Source organism: Cyprinodon tularosa, unplaced genomic scaffold (assembly GCF_016077235.1).
Source record: "Cyprinodon tularosa strain WSP-4 unplaced genomic scaffold, ASM1607723v1 ctg90, whole genome shotgun sequence".
In the NCBI taxonomy this organism is placed as follows: domain Eukaryota; kingdom Metazoa; phylum Chordata; class Actinopteri; order Cyprinodontiformes; family Cyprinodontidae; genus Cyprinodon; species Cyprinodon tularosa.
Window position 1 is genome coordinate 2,687,250 of NW_024039674.1, and position 19,150 is coordinate 2,706,399.

At 38.3% G+C, this 19,150-nt stretch overlaps 3 protein-coding genes across 6 annotated transcripts in view; 1 reads left to right on the plus strand and 2 right to left on the minus strand.

Annotated features, from left to right (window-relative positions):
• snx29 (sorting nexin 29) overlaps window positions 1-695 on the minus strand; it is a 204,937-nt gene extending 204,242 nt beyond the window's left edge. Inside the window, exon 1 of the mRNA XM_038274170.1 lies at window positions 316-695. Within this exon, the coding sequence (XP_038130098.1) occupies window positions 316-322 (7 nt within the window). The 5' untranslated portion in view covers window positions 323-695. The remainder of the gene's footprint in view (window positions 1-315) is intronic.
• Window positions 696-1,150: 455 nt separating this feature from the next.
• LOC119776005 lies at window positions 1,151-2,652 on the plus strand. The gene is made up of 3 exons (XM_038274197.1): window positions 1,151-1,383; window positions 1,555-1,837; window positions 1,993-2,652. Exons 1-3 carry the CDS (start codon window positions 1,151-1,153, stop codon window positions 2,650-2,652), a joined length of 1,176 nt encoding a protein of 391 aa, XP_038130125.1.
• Window positions 2,653-6,706: 4,054 nt separating this feature from the next.
• On the minus strand, window positions 6,707-9,222 carry LOC119775926 (transmembrane protein 238-like). 4 transcript variants are annotated; one of them, XM_038274085.1, is made up of 2 exons: window positions 8,964-9,222; window positions 6,707-7,879 (listed from the first exon to the last, which is right to left on the minus strand). In XM_038274085.1, exon 2 carries the CDS (start codon window positions 7,854-7,856, stop codon window positions 7,362-7,364), a length of 495 nt encoding a protein of 164 aa, XP_038130013.1. In that variant the 5' UTR covers window positions 7,857-7,879; window positions 8,964-9,222; the 3' UTR covers window positions 6,707-7,361. The 4 variants fall into 4 exon arrangements, with proteins under 4 accessions (XP_038130013.1, XP_038130014.1, XP_038130012.1 ...); XM_038274086.1 differs by having other exon boundaries at window positions 9,075-9,216; XM_038274084.1 differs by lacking the exon at window positions 8,964-9,222 and adding an exon at window positions 8,580-8,952.
• Window positions 9,223-19,150: the final 9,928 nt, after the last annotated feature.

A 19,150-nucleotide genomic window follows, 5' to 3' on the forward strand; every position in this document is an offset into this window, starting at 1 on the left:
TTCTGCAGAGAGGATGTATTGTGTGAATTAGAGCTACATGAACATAGCCTACTGTATTAAATTAAATATATTTGTTAAAGTTACAGTTTTCAAGCCTGTTAATTGAGCTCTTTGTTGTCGATCTGTTCCAGTCATGGATTGGATCTATTTATTTAATGTCAATATCAGAGTTACTCATTGGGCTGCAGTTGGACATTAACTGTTTGCAGTAAGTAGCTGCAGCTCTGTTTTCATAGCTATAGACAGGCTGCTGGAGCATGACATCTCATGACTGCATGAGGCTGATCTCTGACAGGAACAAACAGAGAAACTCACCGTTCATTTTCACACCCGAGCTCCAGCAGCGGGAACAGCCCGACCGAAATGCCTCTGCTCATCTCCCAGAAACGGCTCCAGGTCAGCGGTGCACCGGCTCCATGCTGCAGCCGAGCCGGGCCCACCCTACAGCGGCGTGAGAGCTGATGCTGCCTCGGTGAACAGAGAGGCCTGTCAGGCAGCCGCAGAGATGTGATAAGAACCGTCACCAAACCGGTTCCGAAGCAGAACTTAGAGCCGTTTCATCCCCTGACTACCAAGCGGCAGGACGCTTCGGTACCGAAAGGAAAAGTTATCAGAGTAATAATCTGTTCTGCCTGTGACGCTGCGAAAAACTACAACCGACCACTGATAACGCGGCTCCGCGGTCACATGACCAAACACACAACGGTCATATGATAGCAAAGGCTGCTGGGAATTGTAGTTTTTATATATTTGAAACAGTTTTACCTCTTCCTGTAATTTATTAGGCGTTATTTTACAGTTTTTCTCGATTGTTTACACACAAATATTGGTACTTGAAACACAATGACCACAAAATGTAACTCATGCACCAACCCCCTGAACCAATTCTGCTAAACTACAAGCACAATTCCTGCTTTACACTCAAATTGCAGTTCTAAAACACACTTTTTCCAAAACTCTACACACAATTGTCATGAAGAAAATCTTTTGTTTTCACAAGGAACACACTGTTATTCAAAACTCTAAAGTTAATTTCCCTACTATGCACACTGACTCCTCACATGGGCAAACACCTAACACACATGTTTCCACTCAGCAATCAGAGCTTTAGCATAGAAGGGCAACAGGTGAGCTCTTCTGTTTTGGAGCAATGGAGGCCAATGTTGTAAACAGAGGCAGAGCCAGAGCCAGAGGAGTGAGAGTAAGAGGAGGACGAGGACGAGGAAGGCCAAGGACAATCATTTCTGATGAGATCCGAGCAACTTTGGTTGACCATGTGGTCAACCATGGCCTAACAATGAGGGAGGCTGGGCAAAGAGTACAGCCAAATTTGAGCAGGTACACTGTAGCATCCATCATCCGGACTTTCCGCAATGAGAATAGGTAAGAAATCTACTCTCACTACAAAACTGCAGTACTGCATATCAATACAGTACTCAATGAGTACAGTAGTACAGTATTACCTGTGGACTGTTCTGTAGGACATTGTGTTTCGAGTATTTGGGAAATGTATTCATACACAGTATTTACAGTATTGCACTCTTTGTATTGCAGAACTGAAAGATTACCAACAAGAGGTGGACGGGGCCGTCTTCTGTCTCCTGAACAGGAAACAGAGATCATGAACATGGTTCTTGAAAATAATGCCATTACCTTACGGCAAATACAAAGAAAAATAATAGAAAACAATGAGATATTTCAAAATATTGATAGGGTAAGTTTATCAACGCTGGACCGTGTCTTGCACAGAAATAAACTGAGGATGAAGCAGGTCTACAGGGTGCCATTTGAGCGCAATTCAGAAAGGGTCAAAGAATTGCGATATAACTATGTGCAAGTACGTCCTATACAGTACATTCCCACCTTTGATGCATACTGTCAACATTGTATAAATCATACATATTTCTTTCTATTATATTGTAATCATAATGATTGTGCTTCACAATAGAGACCGCTCCATGTCTACTTCTGATATTGTCATGTGTGTTTCAGAGAGTCCTTGAGCTGGAGGTGGATGCAGTGGAGCACCAGTTCTTCTTCATTGATGAGGTTGGATTCAACCTCACAAAAAGACGAAGGAGGGGAAGGAATATAATCGGCCAGCGTGCCATTGTTGAAGTCCCTGGCCAGCACGGAGGGAACATCACAATGTGTGCAGCGATGACCGACCATGGCATCATCCATCACCATGCTACCCTTGGCCCCTACAACACTGCCCATCTGATCACATTCCTGGACACCCTACACAACACACTCATTCCACCAGATCAGATAGACGGCCCAGAGCAGCTCAGGTACGTTGTCATTTGGGACAACGTAAGCTTCCACCGGGCTGCTCTGGTTCATAACTGGTTCACTGACCACCCACGCTTTTCAGTTGTTTATCTCCCTCCATATTCTCCATTCCTCAATCCTATTGAGGAAGTTTTTTCTGCCTGGAGATGGAAAGTGTACGACCTAAATTCAGAAACGCGTATACCCCTTTTCCAAGCTATGGAAGACGCATGTGGAGATATAGCAGTTGATGCTTTTCATGGCTGGATTCGCCATGCTAGGCGATATTTCCCCCGCTGCTTGGCCAGGGAAAACATTGCTTGTGATGTAGATGAGGTGCTGTGGCCAGACCGAAACAGAAGAGAGGATGCAGCATAGTTTATTTTGTTTTGTTTTTTTATGATTACTGCAACTGTATACAGTAAAATCTTCTGCACTGTATGTGCAACTTTGTGTCAGTTGGGATGTACACTGTGTACATTGTTTTGTGGGGAAAATAAAACATGTTTGTTACAGTATATTTGTGTGTTCTGAGTATAAAAACAATATTCTAAAATATTTTACAACGCACTTATGTATTTAATGTCTGTAGTAAGTGTAACACTGAACAAAAAGTCATTATGATGAATGGAGAATGGTGTTTTACACTGAGCACATCAGTGTTTAAATGCTTTTTTTAATTGTCTGTTCATATGATAGTTTGTGTGTGTCATCTGAACACAAAATGGCCTTTTGTGAAGAGATAAAACTGTTTTGAATGTAAAGTTTCATTTTGCAGGAGAATTGAAGGGTTTTGCCCATTGTGTGTGTGTTTGTTGGATTTGTGTGTAGAGTTCTGAGAATACGAGGCATGTTTTCAGAAATGTGTGTAAACAATCCAGAAAAACTGTAATAGTTTGATGTACTGCATAATACGGAAGAGGATTAGGACCACTGAAAACATTTAAAAAGTTAACAGATTTTTAAATTGTATTTCAGTATATAATATTATATGAGAAAAAATCGGAATTATGAGAAAAAAGTCAAAATTCTGAGATTAAAGTCAGAAATCTTAGAAAAAGTCAAAATTCTGAGATTAGTCAGAAATCTGAGATTAAAGTCATAAATCTTAGAAAAGAAGTCAAAATTCTGAGATTAATGTCAGAATTCTGAGGGAAAAAAGTCAGAATTCTGAGGAAAAAAGTCAATATTCTGAGAAAAAAGTCAGTATTCTGAGATTAAAGACAGTATTCTGTAATTAAAGTCATAATTCTGAGATTAAAGTCAGAATTTTGAGAAAAAAGTCAGAATTCTGAGACTTAAGTCAAAATTATGAGAAAAAAAGTCATAATTCTGAGAAAAAGCCAGAATTCTGAGGAAAAAGTCAGAATACTGAGCAAAAAAAAGCAGAATTCTGAAATCAAACTCTGACTTCTGACTTTTGTTCCCATATTAAACTGAAATAATATTTAAAAATCAGTTAACTTTTTTCTTTTTTCAGTGGCCCCAATCCTCTTCCGTAGCATACGTCACAAAACCAATTTCGCAGAGTACATGTCAGATTAAATAATACTACTTCAGCGATAAGTTCAAGGTGTTACTTTATTGTATGTCTCGTACCATGTCTGTTGGTTGAGCTGTTCTTTTTACATCTCTTTGCAGGTGATGAAGCAGACTGAAAATGTTTTATCATTATCTCCCTTCTATCTCCTCTTTCTTTCATCTTTTCTCCCTTTTTTCTGTCTTTCCTCCTCTGTTCTATTTACATTGCACTGTCCATATAATCTGTAACACTCCCTGCATAATTATAATAAAGTAATTTATATGCATAAATCAAGCAGAACACTATGGCGATAGCCGTACTGCTCCACTTGTGAAAGTAAAATCTGTTGGGCTTTTTTTGGCATCAAGACAATTATTCTTATTGCCACATCGCCAGACAGGACACCCATAAAAAAAAATTAATACAAAAATTTTAAAAAACAATTTCACTAGTAGTTTTTGCTCCTACTGTTTTGATCATTTTCTGAAGAAATCCCCACTTCACCATGCATTAAATCAAATCATGAATAAATGAAAAAGAAAAAGAGCCATTTCAAATTTTACCTTAAAATCATACAATTAGAAATGAAATTCTAAAGCATTTTAAAGTTTAATTCTCATAGAGGAAATTTATATTGGATTTATTAAAAGGCCTATATTATTGAACACTGCAACTGAAAGTCTTTAATAAATACCTTTCCTAATTACACATTTAAAAAAGTTATTCCTTATTAAATTTTTCTTTTTCAAATCATTTTTGCCTTTACATTTTCTTTTGCCTTTATTCCCCCATTTACCTTCTTCAAACCAGTTAAATTAATCACAGTTGCTCCTCAGGTGCAACCAGTAATTTTATAATATAAATGGTACATTTGAAATGTATGTCTCTCTTCAGTGACTCTCCTCGTCCTCTATGCTCACCCTCAGCCCTTTACTACACACTTGGTCAACAAAATGACCAGTGAGGTTGCTGGTTGCATCTGAGGAGCAACTGTGATTGGTTTAACTGGATGTTCAATTGTATGATTTAAATGTAACATTTGAAATGGCTGTTCTTCTTTCTAGTGACTCTCCTGGTCCTCCATAGAAATCCACATGACAACTCCACAGTGTATTTTATGAGTTTCATGTGACACCACAAGGCATGTTTGGGAGATGCTAGGAACATTTATATGGAACAGTAACAGACCATTAGATACAAATCGAAAAATTGTGGCCAGGAATCTTATGCAGCCACACTAGCTATTGGTTTGGAAAACTGAGTTTGTATGTTTTTTTACATTTTGAAAAATAAAAACGAATGCATAAATATACATTTTAATCATTTCAATTAATTACATTTTATTATTTGTGGGTTTTTTTTAGGCATTTCTGTTAAATTTTTATGCATTTTGTGTTCACTACATATGAGAGCTGTTCGGCTGATCAAGCAACTAAAGAAGTCATAAACCAATATAACAATCAAACAATTCAAATCATGAAGATTAGATATACTTTATCATTTCCAGAGGAGTGAATAAGATAGTTGCAGCAGCTGGATTGGTTGGATTGATTTACTTCTAGTAGGCCTTTGGGGGATAAATAAATGAAAACATTTAAAAAACGTGAAAAACCCACAAATACAAAGGGGGAAAAAAAACGTACAAACAATACAGTAAAGAAAAAGAAAATAATTTTAACAAACATTTTAAAAGAACTGTAAAAAATCCAAGAAAAATATATACGGATAAATCCTCACTCTAGACAAGATAAACAACACACACTCTATATCCATAGGAGGAAGCCATAAAGAGGTGACGGCTGTATTTACAAAAAGTTCTGTTAAGCTGTTAACTTTTTAAGGGAGCCTGTAGTTCTGTATGCAACCATCTCATTTCTGCTTTTGATTACAGCTGACAGACATTCTCACATTCCAGGCTGGTTCTGAAAACAGAGGGAATGACTGAATGGATCCACCCTGATTCTGGGATTAATTTACATTCGAAGCTCCTCGATCTTCCTCCTTCATCAGCTGTGCCAAAAGCAGGAGCTGTATTTGTCTTGTTCGGTTTACTTAAACTTTGTTTCTCTATATTATCTTGGTTGTTTTACCAAATAAAAGCATTCTATACAAAAAGGGAAGTCACATTTATGCTGACATCTAACTCCTCATAAACATCAAATAGATGAAGAAGTAAAATAGCCAGTTGGAAAGCAAATAGAATAATAAATAAGGATGTAAATAAGGCATTTTAATGTTGTTTGACATATTTTGCATAAAGTCTTATGAATAAGACATTGTTTTAATCCAGTCCACAATTGATAAAAAAAAAATTCCATTGAGAGGTGAAGCAGGCCCACAATCCAGAGTCCTGAATCCAGACATTAAATGAGAGGATGCTTGAAAAAGTAAGGATTTCAGAGTTTGAACACATATGGGAGTGTCTTCTGAGCGTTTAGAGCAAGTTGCTTGTGCTCTGAGAAGGTTGCAAGTACCCGTTTTGATCCCCACAGCCTACACTCTGGGTCCCTGAGCAAAACCCTTTACCCCATCCTGCTCCCCAGAGGCCACACAATGGCAGCCCAAAATGCAGACAGTGAATTTCCACATTGTGGGACAATCAAGGGATTTACATTTTTTTTATTTTTCCTAACAGAGATCTTTGTTTTTCAGTTAAACTGAAAAGTTGGTCTCAAAATGGCATTGTGAAATCCACTGTAGATATACTCTGTCTGAACACCACAGGGTCCCGTTTTTCTCTCTGGACTTTAGAGAAAGAGTTCCTGGAAATTAAAGCAGCTCTGTGATCCTGACATCTGCCAGGGTTGCAGGAAGCTGGCAGCGAAAAATGCCATATTGTGCTAAGACTCTCTGCCACAACCTGCTGGAGACTGTTGGGACTACTGAAGCCATCAAAGCATCACATTAAAATTACCAAAAATCCTCAGTTCATTTATTCTGAATACTTGACCCTTAGGGCCTACTGCTCTTTACTGTGAGCAGAATTTATTCCATCAGAGTAGAAAAGATTTACGGTTCAAACACAGATGAGAAAGACAGAAAATAATTTCTAAAGAATGAAATGCACAATGTTTGCACAACTTTGATATCAGACAATGAATATAAACAAACTACAATATCGCTTTAGGCAAGCTGGGTCCTTTTAATTGCTAAATTAGAAAAAGTGTATCTGATCAGCAATAATTCAGTGCTTTAATGCAAAAGGGAAAAATATGTAAATGAAACAGGTGTTAGCAGCAGTGTCCATTGAGAGAACTTAAAAGGAGGAACACATGATCCTGTTACAGCTCATGCAGACAAGATGAAGCCTCCTCATTGCTCATCAATCATTTTGACTTATTTTAGAGTCCTCCTCCGGGAATAAACAACAGATGATCAGCTGTCAAAACAGTAAGTAAGAGCTGAGTGGATCAGTGAACCACATCTTATTAACAACATGGAAGTTATACAGTCATCACTTCAGTGTCAAATTATATTTACAGATGGGAACACAAAAAAAAAAGTTTTAAAAAGCAGCAAAAAAGGCAAAAAATAAGGAGTCAAGTTCACGGTTCCTTAGTTTAGTTCATATGGAGAGTGCTTCTCTCACAAGTTCTTTTGATGAAGAGCCTTTGGGGTTGTCATATATGGTGGAAAGTTCTATATCTGTACCTGAGTTTGAAGGCCTAGGGTCACCGGATGGCCCGTGTTGAAAATCGCGGCCTTTCTTTCTGAAAGAGTTCCTAATCCTGTCGGAGATACGGTCCGAAACACGTCTCACGGCCCGACTGAGCTTCTTGTTCTTATACTTGATCAGGCCTACGTCGTCCTCCAACTCCTCTGGTGGAACATCAATGTTCCCAGAGTACCAGAACACCCACCAGATCAGGCTGAGGAAGATTAGGATGGCCCCACCGTAGATAAACACATCGTGAATCACCACCCCGCTGAACACCCCCACCAGGATGATAAGGACGCCCAGTACGTCTTGGACCACTGCGAACCAGAAGGAGCACTTGCAGCGGCCAACTCCTCCGTAGGTCTTCTCCATGACAGGCTCTATCTGCACCGATGTGGACATGATGGCACAGGAGCTCGTCAAACCTGGAAAAAAAAGCAATGTGAATCCAGCGGTTGTTACAGGAGAGGAAAGTTTAGTCCTCAAATGGAATAATCTGCTGTGAATGTTCAAAGTTCAATGTACACTGGTTGTTATCAGTCACTTCAGCCTGACTATATCTGGGGTTTCAGTTACATCATCACTCATAAACACACTGCAGACATATTCCTTGGCTCGCATGCAAAACTAATAACACACATTACCCTGAAAATATCAGTACTACCACTGTGAAACATGGTGGTAGCAGCATCATGCTGAGGGGACACTTTTCCTTGGAGCATAGAACCTGGTTGATGGAGAAACGAGTGGAGTTTAAAGCAAAATAATCCTGATAGAAAACCGGCTGGAAACAGAGATCGCACCCTGGCTCAGCCGCCTGCTCTTTGTCTTTCTCCCTCTACATCACAGGTGTCAAACTGGTTCCAGAAAGGGCCGTGTGGCTGCAGGTTTTCTTTCCAACCAAGCAATAGCACACCAGACTCCATTCATATCATCAAGTCATCATGTTCAGACTGGACTCCCTTGATGAGATGACTGGAGTCTGGTGTGCTATTGCTTGGTTGGAAAGAAAACCTTCAGCCACACGGCCCTTTCTGAAACCAGTTTGACACCCCTGCTCTACATCATACTCCAGCTCCAAATATCCAAACCAGATCAGAGTGAAGAACATTCCGAGTGACCCACCTTAAATTAACACAAATTATGTCACAGGCCACTAAGGAACAGGAGGAACTTTTGCAGGTCTACATACAACGGAACTCTTCTTTTGGACTAAACAGATGAGTAGATCCTCCAAAGTGGAGCAAAAAGTAGTCCCAAAGATGACAAGTGATAGGGGAGTATGAAGTTCCCTCCCCACAAGAACATCATCACTAACATCAAGTCATTTCTCATCTCCTACTCAAGTCCTTGGCTGAGTCGCCTCCGCCTTTGCTTCTCCTTCAGGATGGGGATCCACACCAGTCCCATCACAACAAACACCAGCCCTATAGACAGGCAAGCTGAAGCCACAGAGCAGGACACATCGGTTACCCCAGCAGAGTGGAGCAAGAAGAGGATCGCACCCACTGCAGACATCAGAGATCCCATCACCATGGCGATTATGGCCTTGTGGAGGAAGGCCCAGCCTGGAGACGCAACATTTTCTGTGTCTTGGTCGGAACACAAGCTCTGACCTCCATTTTCAGGTGAAAGTCCATTGAGTTCCTCCATGACCTCCTGAGAAACCCTTCAACAGGAATCCCTCAGGGCCTCTGCTGTTGTTTGTTCACTTGGGTCCGTTCCTCCCAGCAGTCCCATGAAGAAGCTCTATCATCTGCAGGGGGTGTGCACGATGCCTCATCAGCTACAGTGAACACAATTATGTAATTCCAGAAGGTCCCACACAAAAGAGGCAGGGCCTTGGTGAGTGCACAGAACCGGCCCACCTGTTGCATCATCAGTACTCCCTCACTCACTGGCTTTGTCATTATCCGGTTACATGACACAATCAAGACAGCTCATCACAACATTCTGTCACAAAGGCTCATATTCTGGGCATACTTGAGCCGACTTGGCTGTCTTCCCTACAGACACCAGCTGCACAGGCTGCTCTAAGCTGGACAATTGGGCTGTCACCTGATACAGGCAACAGGTATTCAAGCTCTGACGGCTGTATTTACTAGAAGCAAACAGTTTCCAAGGCTGCAGCATCTTGTGGCACGATAACCCTTCAACCCATCTGTCCATACGCCCATTCATTGTCTGTCAGCTTAGGCCAGTGATTCCCAAAAAGGGGTACTCGAACCCCTTGTGGTCCGCGACTGCATTGCAAGCGGTAGATAAAAATATTTATTTCTTTGGCAGTAAAATAAAATATGGCTTAGATCTGTTTTGCTTTGTGAGGACTCAATTGAACAATTAAACAAGTTTTTTCTCATATGTTTGGGTTCACCTTCAGCTTGAACAAACCGGATGTAGAGAACAGCCTGGTATCAGCCGTTTTTCACACCGAGCTATCGGAGCTCATCAAAGTAGCTCAGGTGTTTTGATAAAAACAAAGTAAAACTAATTAAGTCAGTCCAAATATCATTTTTGTTCTGTATTTTGTTCCCAATTCATCAAGTTTAAATGTAATTATAAGGGAGTTATTTCTGTATTTATTCTGTATTTATTTTGCTTCTTTACTAACTCCAGACAACATATTTGGTTGTTTTTTACTTGAGATGGAAAGAACAAAATGTCTAAGAATTAAATTCTCAAATTAAAAGACTGAGTAAAATAGTTTTTATTTCATAATCAATTAGTGTACATTCCACTTTTGAACAATTATCAATAATTTTGATTGAGAAGAGAGCTCATGTCAAGAAAAAATGCCTAAAGGGGTACAAAAGGCAAAAAATGTTGGGAAGCGTCTGAGACCATGGACAGGCTGGTGACTAATTACAACAATCAAAAGGTGAGGGACGCCCCAGATGGGCCAGTTAATCACAGGGCAACAAAGAGGACAGTCAAATACACTCGCATGCACTCATACATTAAGTCAAAGAAAAGATTAATGCACTAAGGAGTCATGTTTTTAGACCTTTTGAGGAGTAACCAGAGAGAAACTATGCATAAATAGGGACAACCTCCATGCAGAAAGACCCCAGGCCAGGAATTAAACCCTTCATTCTGCAAGTCATCACTGTTACACAATCCAATGCTGACTGGCAAGATGTGGGCTTCTCGGTGTCGTTTGATGAGTGGGCCGACCCGAAATATATTTTCCACGAGAGAAAATTAAGTTTGACTCATTAGATCATTGTGGCATCTTACGCCACTCTGGGAATTTTTTTGTTTGTTTCTGGATTGAACAGATTGTTTCCACACAAAAATAGAGGAAAAAAAAGCTATGTTGTTGTGACAACTTCATCATGGAGCTAAAAATACCACATTGTAGCTCTGCACTATTTCTGTCCTGACTCTGGATAATGATTTGTGGCAGGAAAAGTTGATTCTGAATGGCTAACTTTTTTTCTGTTCTTCCTGCAATCATCCCCATCTGGCACCAGTTGTGAGCATTACAGCCCTAATTCAGGCAGTTTTTTTTTTTAAAGGAAAAAATTCATTTGATGACCCATAACCTATAAACAGAAGCTTTTTGTAAGTTAACTCGATGCCATATTTAACCAATATTACAGCAAACAGAGTTGAATCATTTCACAATAAGGTGACAAGCACATATCTAAAAAAAAAAAAAAAAAAAAAAAAAAAAAAAATATATATATATATATATATATATATATATATATATATATATATATATACATATATATGACTTTCTTGTCTTCTTTAGGGTTAACTACAAATCAGTTTTCTCTGTCAAGAACAAAACATTTAAACCTTTTTAATTTGATTTGTTAAATTCATTTGTTGTGCTTTCGGTTTGTGGGGTTAGTTTGTGTTCTTTTTCAGTTCCATCGTACATCCACCAGATGATGCCATTGGGTTACTTCTGTCTTGGAGAGCTTGCCTACACTTCTCAATTACCCAGATGTGCAATGAATCTCTCCTCACCTCAGAGGAGTACATGAGCATTTGACTATCATCACCTCTTCGTCAGAGTGTTTGCCTGTTTTGGGTACTCTAGCCTCTCTGAGCTTTGCTGAGTCAATCACTGGTGAATTCATGCACTTACCTCTCCTTTTTCTTGTAAAACTTCAGCAGGAAACCTTCAGATCCTCTGGGATTTTTCAAGTCTTTCCAGCCCTGGAAGAAAACCTCTCGAGTCGCTGAGAGTTCCACAACTCACCTCATCTGAGCTCCAACCTCTTCAAGATTTCCAGTTGACAGTCTGCTCTGCTGCTCCTCTGTGCAACCATAAACGTACCTGTCCGCCCTCCAACGACTCGTCCATCTTCAATCAGCCAAGGCGTCCTTAAACTGGAACCTCAGACCACCCTCCAACTCAAGCAGTGAGTTTCAAGTAGGAACAGAGCATCAGTTATTTACATTTATTCCCCACCAACTTTGAACCCACCTAATATCTCTCTCCTTTGTGCAGTCGCACCTGGATTCCAGGCCGCAGTACTCCCCAAGCTGAGAACCCGGTTTCTGTCTCTTTGGTTTAAGATAAAGAAAATACATTTTCAAACTTGGACAATCTCTCTGTGAGTGTATCTGCATGTGGGCAAAAAGTATTAGACCCATCATGACATCATTAACAAATATTGATAGAAAAAAAGTCTTGCTGTCTGTATTTATCATGCATATATTCTTTGAATTAGTAGTTTATCCTGCTCTTACAACACTTCAAGTGCTAATCTGAGCTTTCAAAAGGCTTAGAGATCATGAGCTTTATCCTATTCAGGCCTAACCTCCTAAATCATTACAATCATCTAAATGTGGACAACAGATGTTCATTAATGCTATATATTGAATTAAAAGGTTTTTTTTTTTTGTGGCTGTTCAGTGACGCAGTGGGTAGCACTACTACCTTGCAGCAAGAAGGTTTGTAGGTTCTCCATGTGCATGCGTGAGTTCTCTCCACGTACTCCAGCTTCCTCCCACAGTCCAAAAGCATGACTATTAGGTTAATTGGCCTATATAAAATTCTCCTTAGGTGTGACTGTGTGCATTAATGGTTGTTTGCCCTGAGATAGACTGGCAACTTGTCCAGGGTGTACCCCACCTCTCGCCCATTGACAGCTTGAGATAGGCACCAGCACCTCTCACAACCCTAGCAGGGATAAAAGTGAAAGAAAATAGATGGATGGATTTTTTTCAGGGGTTAATATTCCCATCCTCCCCATCTAATTCTCACGTCCACAGTTTTTACTGCCATAAAACAAAAGGAAACCAGTCACGGATGAGAGCAGGCTGCCACACTGGAGCAGATGTCAGAGCTCCAAAATATGTGATATAAGGGGTGGAGTGGGGGAAACTCTTCAGCCCGGGAGTCAAATGGCCAGTACTAGCCAATTTTTCCCATTCATCAGAAATTAATTACACCTAAATGAACTCTAAGATTACTTTTGAGCTTAACAAAAATATTCCACTGCGTTCAACTGAACATTTTAACATGTGAAAAAAAAAAAAAACCTGGTAACTCTTAACACCAGAGCACCAGTAAGCGCAGTAGAAGTTCACTAGTTTCTGCAGCCTTATTTGTTATCTTGAGTCAGTGGACATGGGAAAGTATTTATCTTTTTGTTTCGAGCTAGGTTTTAGGTAAATGACTAAGCTTACAATATATGCAAGGGTAAAAGTAGATTTAAATACTTGCCAGGACTATATTGAAAATTTATTGGTTTATATTGTTTTCTTAGACCCTGTATGCATTTAATTTTTTTTTCCCATATATAGACCACAGTATATATTTATAAACACTATTAATATGTATCTACAGAAAACTACTAACGCATTCCGCTTTCTATTATCTTATTGCCATCGTTATTGTTGTGGTATTATAATTATGCACAATCTGCAGTCCTATGAAAACCTAATTCAGGATCAAATAGACTGATATCAAAATGTACTTTCAAGTTTAGTTCCATCTGCCAACAAACACATCAGTAACACTCATTTGAATCAGTTTTTATGTGTTAGCATGCAGAACACCGTAATTCAAGCCGACACAGAATGACTTAAAATTTTATTGACAAGGGTGAGGATGTTGCAAAAAGGGGAAAGCTCCTGGAGATAAGTGGGATTGAGTCCGAAAGTTCACGCAGTGGCAGATTATAAACAGAGATGCAGACAATACCAGGCTAGACTTCAGTTGGAAGAGAGGAATAGGCGAGGCTTGAATCTGCAGAAAAGATCTGCCGCAGGTAGACTCTGAGGTGATGGTCAGACGTGATCTGGAGCTGTCCAGAAGGACAGGTGTACTTTGCACCTGCCCATAAGGTCAGAGGTGGCTAGCAGCTGCCCAGACAGGTGTAGCCAGATGGTGCTGTGTAGTGATGTTATGAGCTGAGGCTTTAAGGCGTGTGTTTAAGCCAAAATCGATAACGTCCGAAGCCTTGCTATACTGCCATACCATGTGACCGCTTCGAGAAGAGGTTCAGATCACCTTAAACAGCCTTACTATTTAGTCAAGATGTGGTAGATTGTAGGAGAGTTGCAGTCAGCTGAGTGTTTGAATACAGTTTGGAGATAGTGGAGAGGATAGGTATGGAGTCAGCAGAAAGAAGAGGATGTCGCCTATGGGGGAGCATTTCGACCTGACTTCTCCTACTAAGATAAATTAAATGTATTAAATCTAAACTATTTAATATTCATTAAATTTGTTATAAAAAATGTTTTATTTTTTATGGAGTCCTAATGTATTAATAGGTGAAGTGTTTATTGTGTTCCAAGGAGTTGGGATACAATAACACCTCCATGCTGAGGCACTATCATGTCTTGCATCAGAATAAGGAGCCAACTGAAGCCACACACAGCCATGGTCAGTAATTAGAATAGTATATAAACAAGAATGTTTCTGTATTTTATATATAATGACCAAAACAGGTAATGGACACTGTATTCGTTTCCTTTTAATCAACCACCAGGAAGTAAGAGCTGGATGAGCTTCTAGTCTATCTTGTAGTAAAAGATACACAAACCCTTCAACATTGTGGATAGGGTTGGTTTCAGGGCATTTGTGTCCAAATTTGATCTTATTTTTGTTCTTCCATCTCAGCAGGTACAGTACAGACCAAAAGTTTGTACACACCTTCTCATTCACATTGTTTATTTTCTATGAAAAATAACGATTCACACTGAAGGCATGAATTAACACATTTGAAAAGATATACTTAACAAAAAAGCGTGAAACAACTGAAAATCTGACTTATATTGTAGGTTCTTCAAAGTAGCCTCCTTTTGGTTTGATTACTGCTTTGCACACTATTGGTATTCTCTTGATGAGCTTCAAGAGGTGGAATTTAGGATACTTTTACTGTTTATTATTTTCAGGACTGTTGTTATATTGAAATGCAGGGGCAGAGTTTTCTCATTAGGGCTGGTGCAGCTTATAGATTTAACCACCATATAAATCATGTTTATCCAATAAAAACATTTAGTTTTCTGCAATATAGAAATACTGTTAGACATTTCACTTTGAACAAAGCTGATGTGAGGTTTCCAGTTGAGTTTATCATCAATAATATATCCAGAGAAATCAAACGTGATAGTTCCCATTAAATAGTTTTAGGATTATAATATGATGGTTATGTACAGGAAGGCTGGTGGAAGGTTGAGATCCTCAACAATAACCTGGTTTGAACTGTATACCCAGCTTTATCTTAATAACTTGTTAACAAAATCTTATTGGTGTTAAAAGATCAACAAAATGCATCCGGCTTGGTCAAAGATGAAAGTGGGATTTCCTCAAACACAATAAAGTTGACTTATAGTTCCAGAAAATATTGAAGGATGTTGTAGTCAGGATGCTAGACTGAGCTTTTCTTCTAGTCTACAACACAACAGTCAGAGAGAAATTTCAATATTGTTTTATGATATGTAGAACAAATAAATTTTTCAAGGATCAGAAAATGTCTGCAGTTCTTTCTGTTTAGATTCCTGTCGGGGGTTAAGATATTTTTCTCTTATACTTTCAGAATAAAATTATTCTCCTGATTTCTTCAAATTTTAGTGAGCTAAACTTTCTTAATAAATTAGGAATAATATCGATGCTTATGACCTGAATGAATTATAAAACTTTAAGTAATATTGAAAACTTTTCAGTTCTTAAACTGAGATGAATTTAACTTTGACCATTTGAACCATTTGTGCAGGAACTCTGATGTTTTAACCTGTTTATAGCAGCAATTATTCTCTGATAGTGAGCATTAGAAATGTCCAGAGGCTGTCAATGATTCAGAATGAAGTTCTTTATTAATATGAAGATAATTTTCCCATAAATGGTTCAATAATACTGGATCAAGGAAAACTAATCCCTCTTCAGTAAACATGTGCGAAAGCTTACTTTCCAAATGAAGATTTGCAATTTTTCCACTATTTCAGACTGAAAAAATTGGAAATGGGGTCGAGCACTCAGGACGGCCCACCGTAAACATACAGTATCACCAGAATGATCAACAATTAGCAGGACCACTTACTTTAATGATCCACTCGGAAAAAGAAAATCATTCACTATACCTTTACTATAAGATAACACTGCTGCAACGTTTGGTTCCCTAAAATTTAATTCTGAATTTGCATTCCTGTTTCTTTTTTATATACCTTGAACATCACCTTGTTTTCCAGAGACAAGAGCAGGTGTGTTTGCCTACAGGTTAAAGATGATGGGGAGGAAAACTAACAGAACACATTCGCTGACAGAACATGCACTCCTAAAGATATGGAGGGAATTTAGTTCTTTTTGTTGCAAAGAACAAGATTAGTAAATGGAAATAGAAAAGTATCAAGAAATAAAATATGGAGAATAAATATTTTTCCCCCCAAAAAAGATTTTTTTTTTTACAAATTTTATAATTTCAACCTTTATCTTTCATTCTTTTTTCATATTTTATATTTTCAAATTTGTCTTTCTTAGACTAAGTTTTTAAGAATTTCATTCTTTTCAAATCACATTCTCTTCACTCTCAGCCAAATACAAATGCTCGCTCTTGATGCACACATTGACCAATAAGGTGTTGTTGCTAACGTCCAGCAGACCAATAGAAATGCCTCATTCCTCCTCAATCCAGAGGAAAGCCCGCCCCCAGAAATATAGAAAACGTGAGCCATGAAGCCCAATTTGCATATAAATAAATTTATAAAATTTATAAAACCAAGTTTGAAAATGAGAAAGAAAAGAAAAAAACTCAACAAACATTATTTAGAAAACAAAAATATCAAAAAAGCGATGAAAAGGTTATTGCAAAATTAAAAACACAAACTGTTTAAAAAGTTGTAAATATTTTTTTCAAATTGCACTTGCAAAATGTTTTATTATCCTTAAACAATAATGGAACAAGATGCACATGCATGGTATGTAATCATGTCAATCTGGGTTTGGATGTTTTGCTACATGGATGGAGTTGTTAATTAAAGTGATAGTTGGTGAGTACTTAGCCTATTGCTGTGCATAGCATTTGAGTAGTTAGGATCTCAGACAGACAAACTCTATTGTCATGCTGTATTCATTTTCTTTCTATAATTACAGGTTTTCAACAGCAGCTTAGCAGTGAAATGAACATTTCCATTAATAAAGTGCAGCAGTGATCACAATTTTCAAACTATGGGAGATCAACCAGGCTAAGAAAGGCTCCAACGAGTCTCATAATTAAGGAAGTCTTTTTTACATGTACATTTAGATTGCATTGTTTTTTTTTTGCATAGTTTTTTTTTTTTTTTTTTGTTAACTTCGTGAATTCATGTTCTGGATGACTTGGACGGGGCCGCCTTTTACAGCTGCTTTTTGTGTCTCTGCTTGTGTCTCCTTGAACCCCAGTCGGCCTCAGCAGATGGCCGCTCACACTGAGCCTGGTTCTGCTGGAGATTTCTTCCTGTTAAAAGGGAGTTTTTCCTCTCCACTGTCGCTACAAGCATGCTTAGTGTGAGGGATTGTATTTGAGTCAATGAGTCGATGCAATCAACTGGTTTTCCTTAGATAGAAAACTTTGTATCAATTTGACTGTATGATCTGGTTGAAGTGTAAAGTGCCTTGAGATGACATGTGTTGTGAATTTGGCGCTATATAAATAAACTGAATTGAATTGAATTTAATTTAATTAATAACATACAATGTATGCCGCATGTTTGACTGTCAGAAAATGTTTGTTTATATCCGTTTGATAAACTACATTTCCAGTCATGTAAAAAAATGTAAAAATTCAAATTGAATAAATCCCTATGTACTCTTCAAAATTAAAATACAAATAGAAAAGGTTTTAATGTGATAAATACATCAATCCTTAGAGAATATGGCAGGTCCTAAATAGGCCAGCAGATGGCGGTAGCCACTTATTCTTTTAATAAACATTACATTACATTGAACAGATTGTTTTTGATACATTGATATTTCATTTCATTATCTTGTTGCCTTAGTTTTTTTGGTTTGTTTTATAAACATCTTTTAACATCCAGCAACCTGCTGACTAAGGTTCAGATCCAGAAGAGACTATATTTGGTCCAAAATGATGAATATCAAAGGAATTTGTTTTCATACAGCAGGCTTGTCTTATATTTAATTGTCCCATTTCACAAAGCAGTGGCAATCCAGAGTAAGTTCCAAAGGAATATTTCTTCTTATAATTTTCTTTAATAAAGATCCGATTTCAATATTTTCATTAAGCACTAAATAGGATTTATGTTGGATGTTTCTAGATTCAATGTTAATGTGCAATTATTTTCTAAATCTTAGATTTATATCTAAGTCTACAACTTATTGCTAAATATTACCAAAACTAAATTGAGGCGCGCAGGTGACAAAGTGGTTAGCGTGCATGACCCATATGCAGAGGGCCTCATTCTCGACGGAGAACCGGGTTCAAATCCGGCCTATGGTCCTTTGCCGCGCGTCTCTCCCCTTCTCTCATACCCCCTTTTCCTGTCTGCCTACTGCCAAAAAAATTGCAGACCTAAATGCTGGAAAATATGCCAACTATCTGAGCCTCTTTAATTGTTAAATTTATGATCACACCTCCAGGGCAAAGAAACAGATAAGAAAATGAGGCATCCTTTGAAGGATTTAGCCCACCTTTCCTTTTCATTTGTATGCCCCTGGGGTTTGGCTGCAAATTGTGCTGATAGTTTGTGGCTTCTGTCTTGCCATTGCTAAGGTGGATTATATTTCCTATTTCCCCATGTAGGGGTCTACTTACATGCTCGTGCTTGATCTAAACTCAGTTGATTAGATGCCAAACTTCTGTTCATAGGATCTGCTTGAAAACTCTGATCAGGGAAGAGAGGTGTAGAACTACTCAGAGTACATTTAATCCAATCCAACTTTATTTATACAGCATTTTTAAAGCCGACCTGATCAAAGTGCTGCACAAATGCAGAAATATAAACACCACGAAATGTGCTTAGATGTCTGTCAGTGCTTAGATTAATAAAATCAATAGATAAGAAAATTTAAAAAGTAAAAGAAAAAAACATAAAATCAACATCCTTTTGAGTATTAAATGGTAGAGAAAAAAGATGAGACTTTAAAAGAGAATAAAAAGGATAAAAGTGGAAGCCTTCCTGATATGCACACTGTAAAAAAAAACGGCCTCATTTTACGGTGAAAAACTGGCAGCTGAGTTGCCAGAAGTTTACCGTCTTTATACGGTAAAATTCTGGCAACCAAAACTGCCAGT

Coding starts and splice junctions, on each gene's coding strand:
- LOC119776005 (XM_038274197.1), top strand. CDS start 1,151: ATGGAGGCCAATGTTGTAAACAGAGGCAGAGCCAGAGCCAGAGGAGTG. Junction 1,384..1,554: donor ACTTTCCGCAATGAGAATAG/GTAAGAAATCTA, acceptor TTTGTATTGCAG/AACTGAAAGATTACCAACAA. Junction 1,838..1,992: donor TGCGATATAACTATGTGCAA/GTACGTCCTATA, acceptor TGTGTGTTTCAG/AGAGTCCTTGAGCTGGAGGT.
- LOC119775926 (XM_038274085.1), bottom strand. CDS start 7,856: ATGTCCACATCGGTGCAGATAGAGCCTGTCATGGAGAAGACCTACGGA.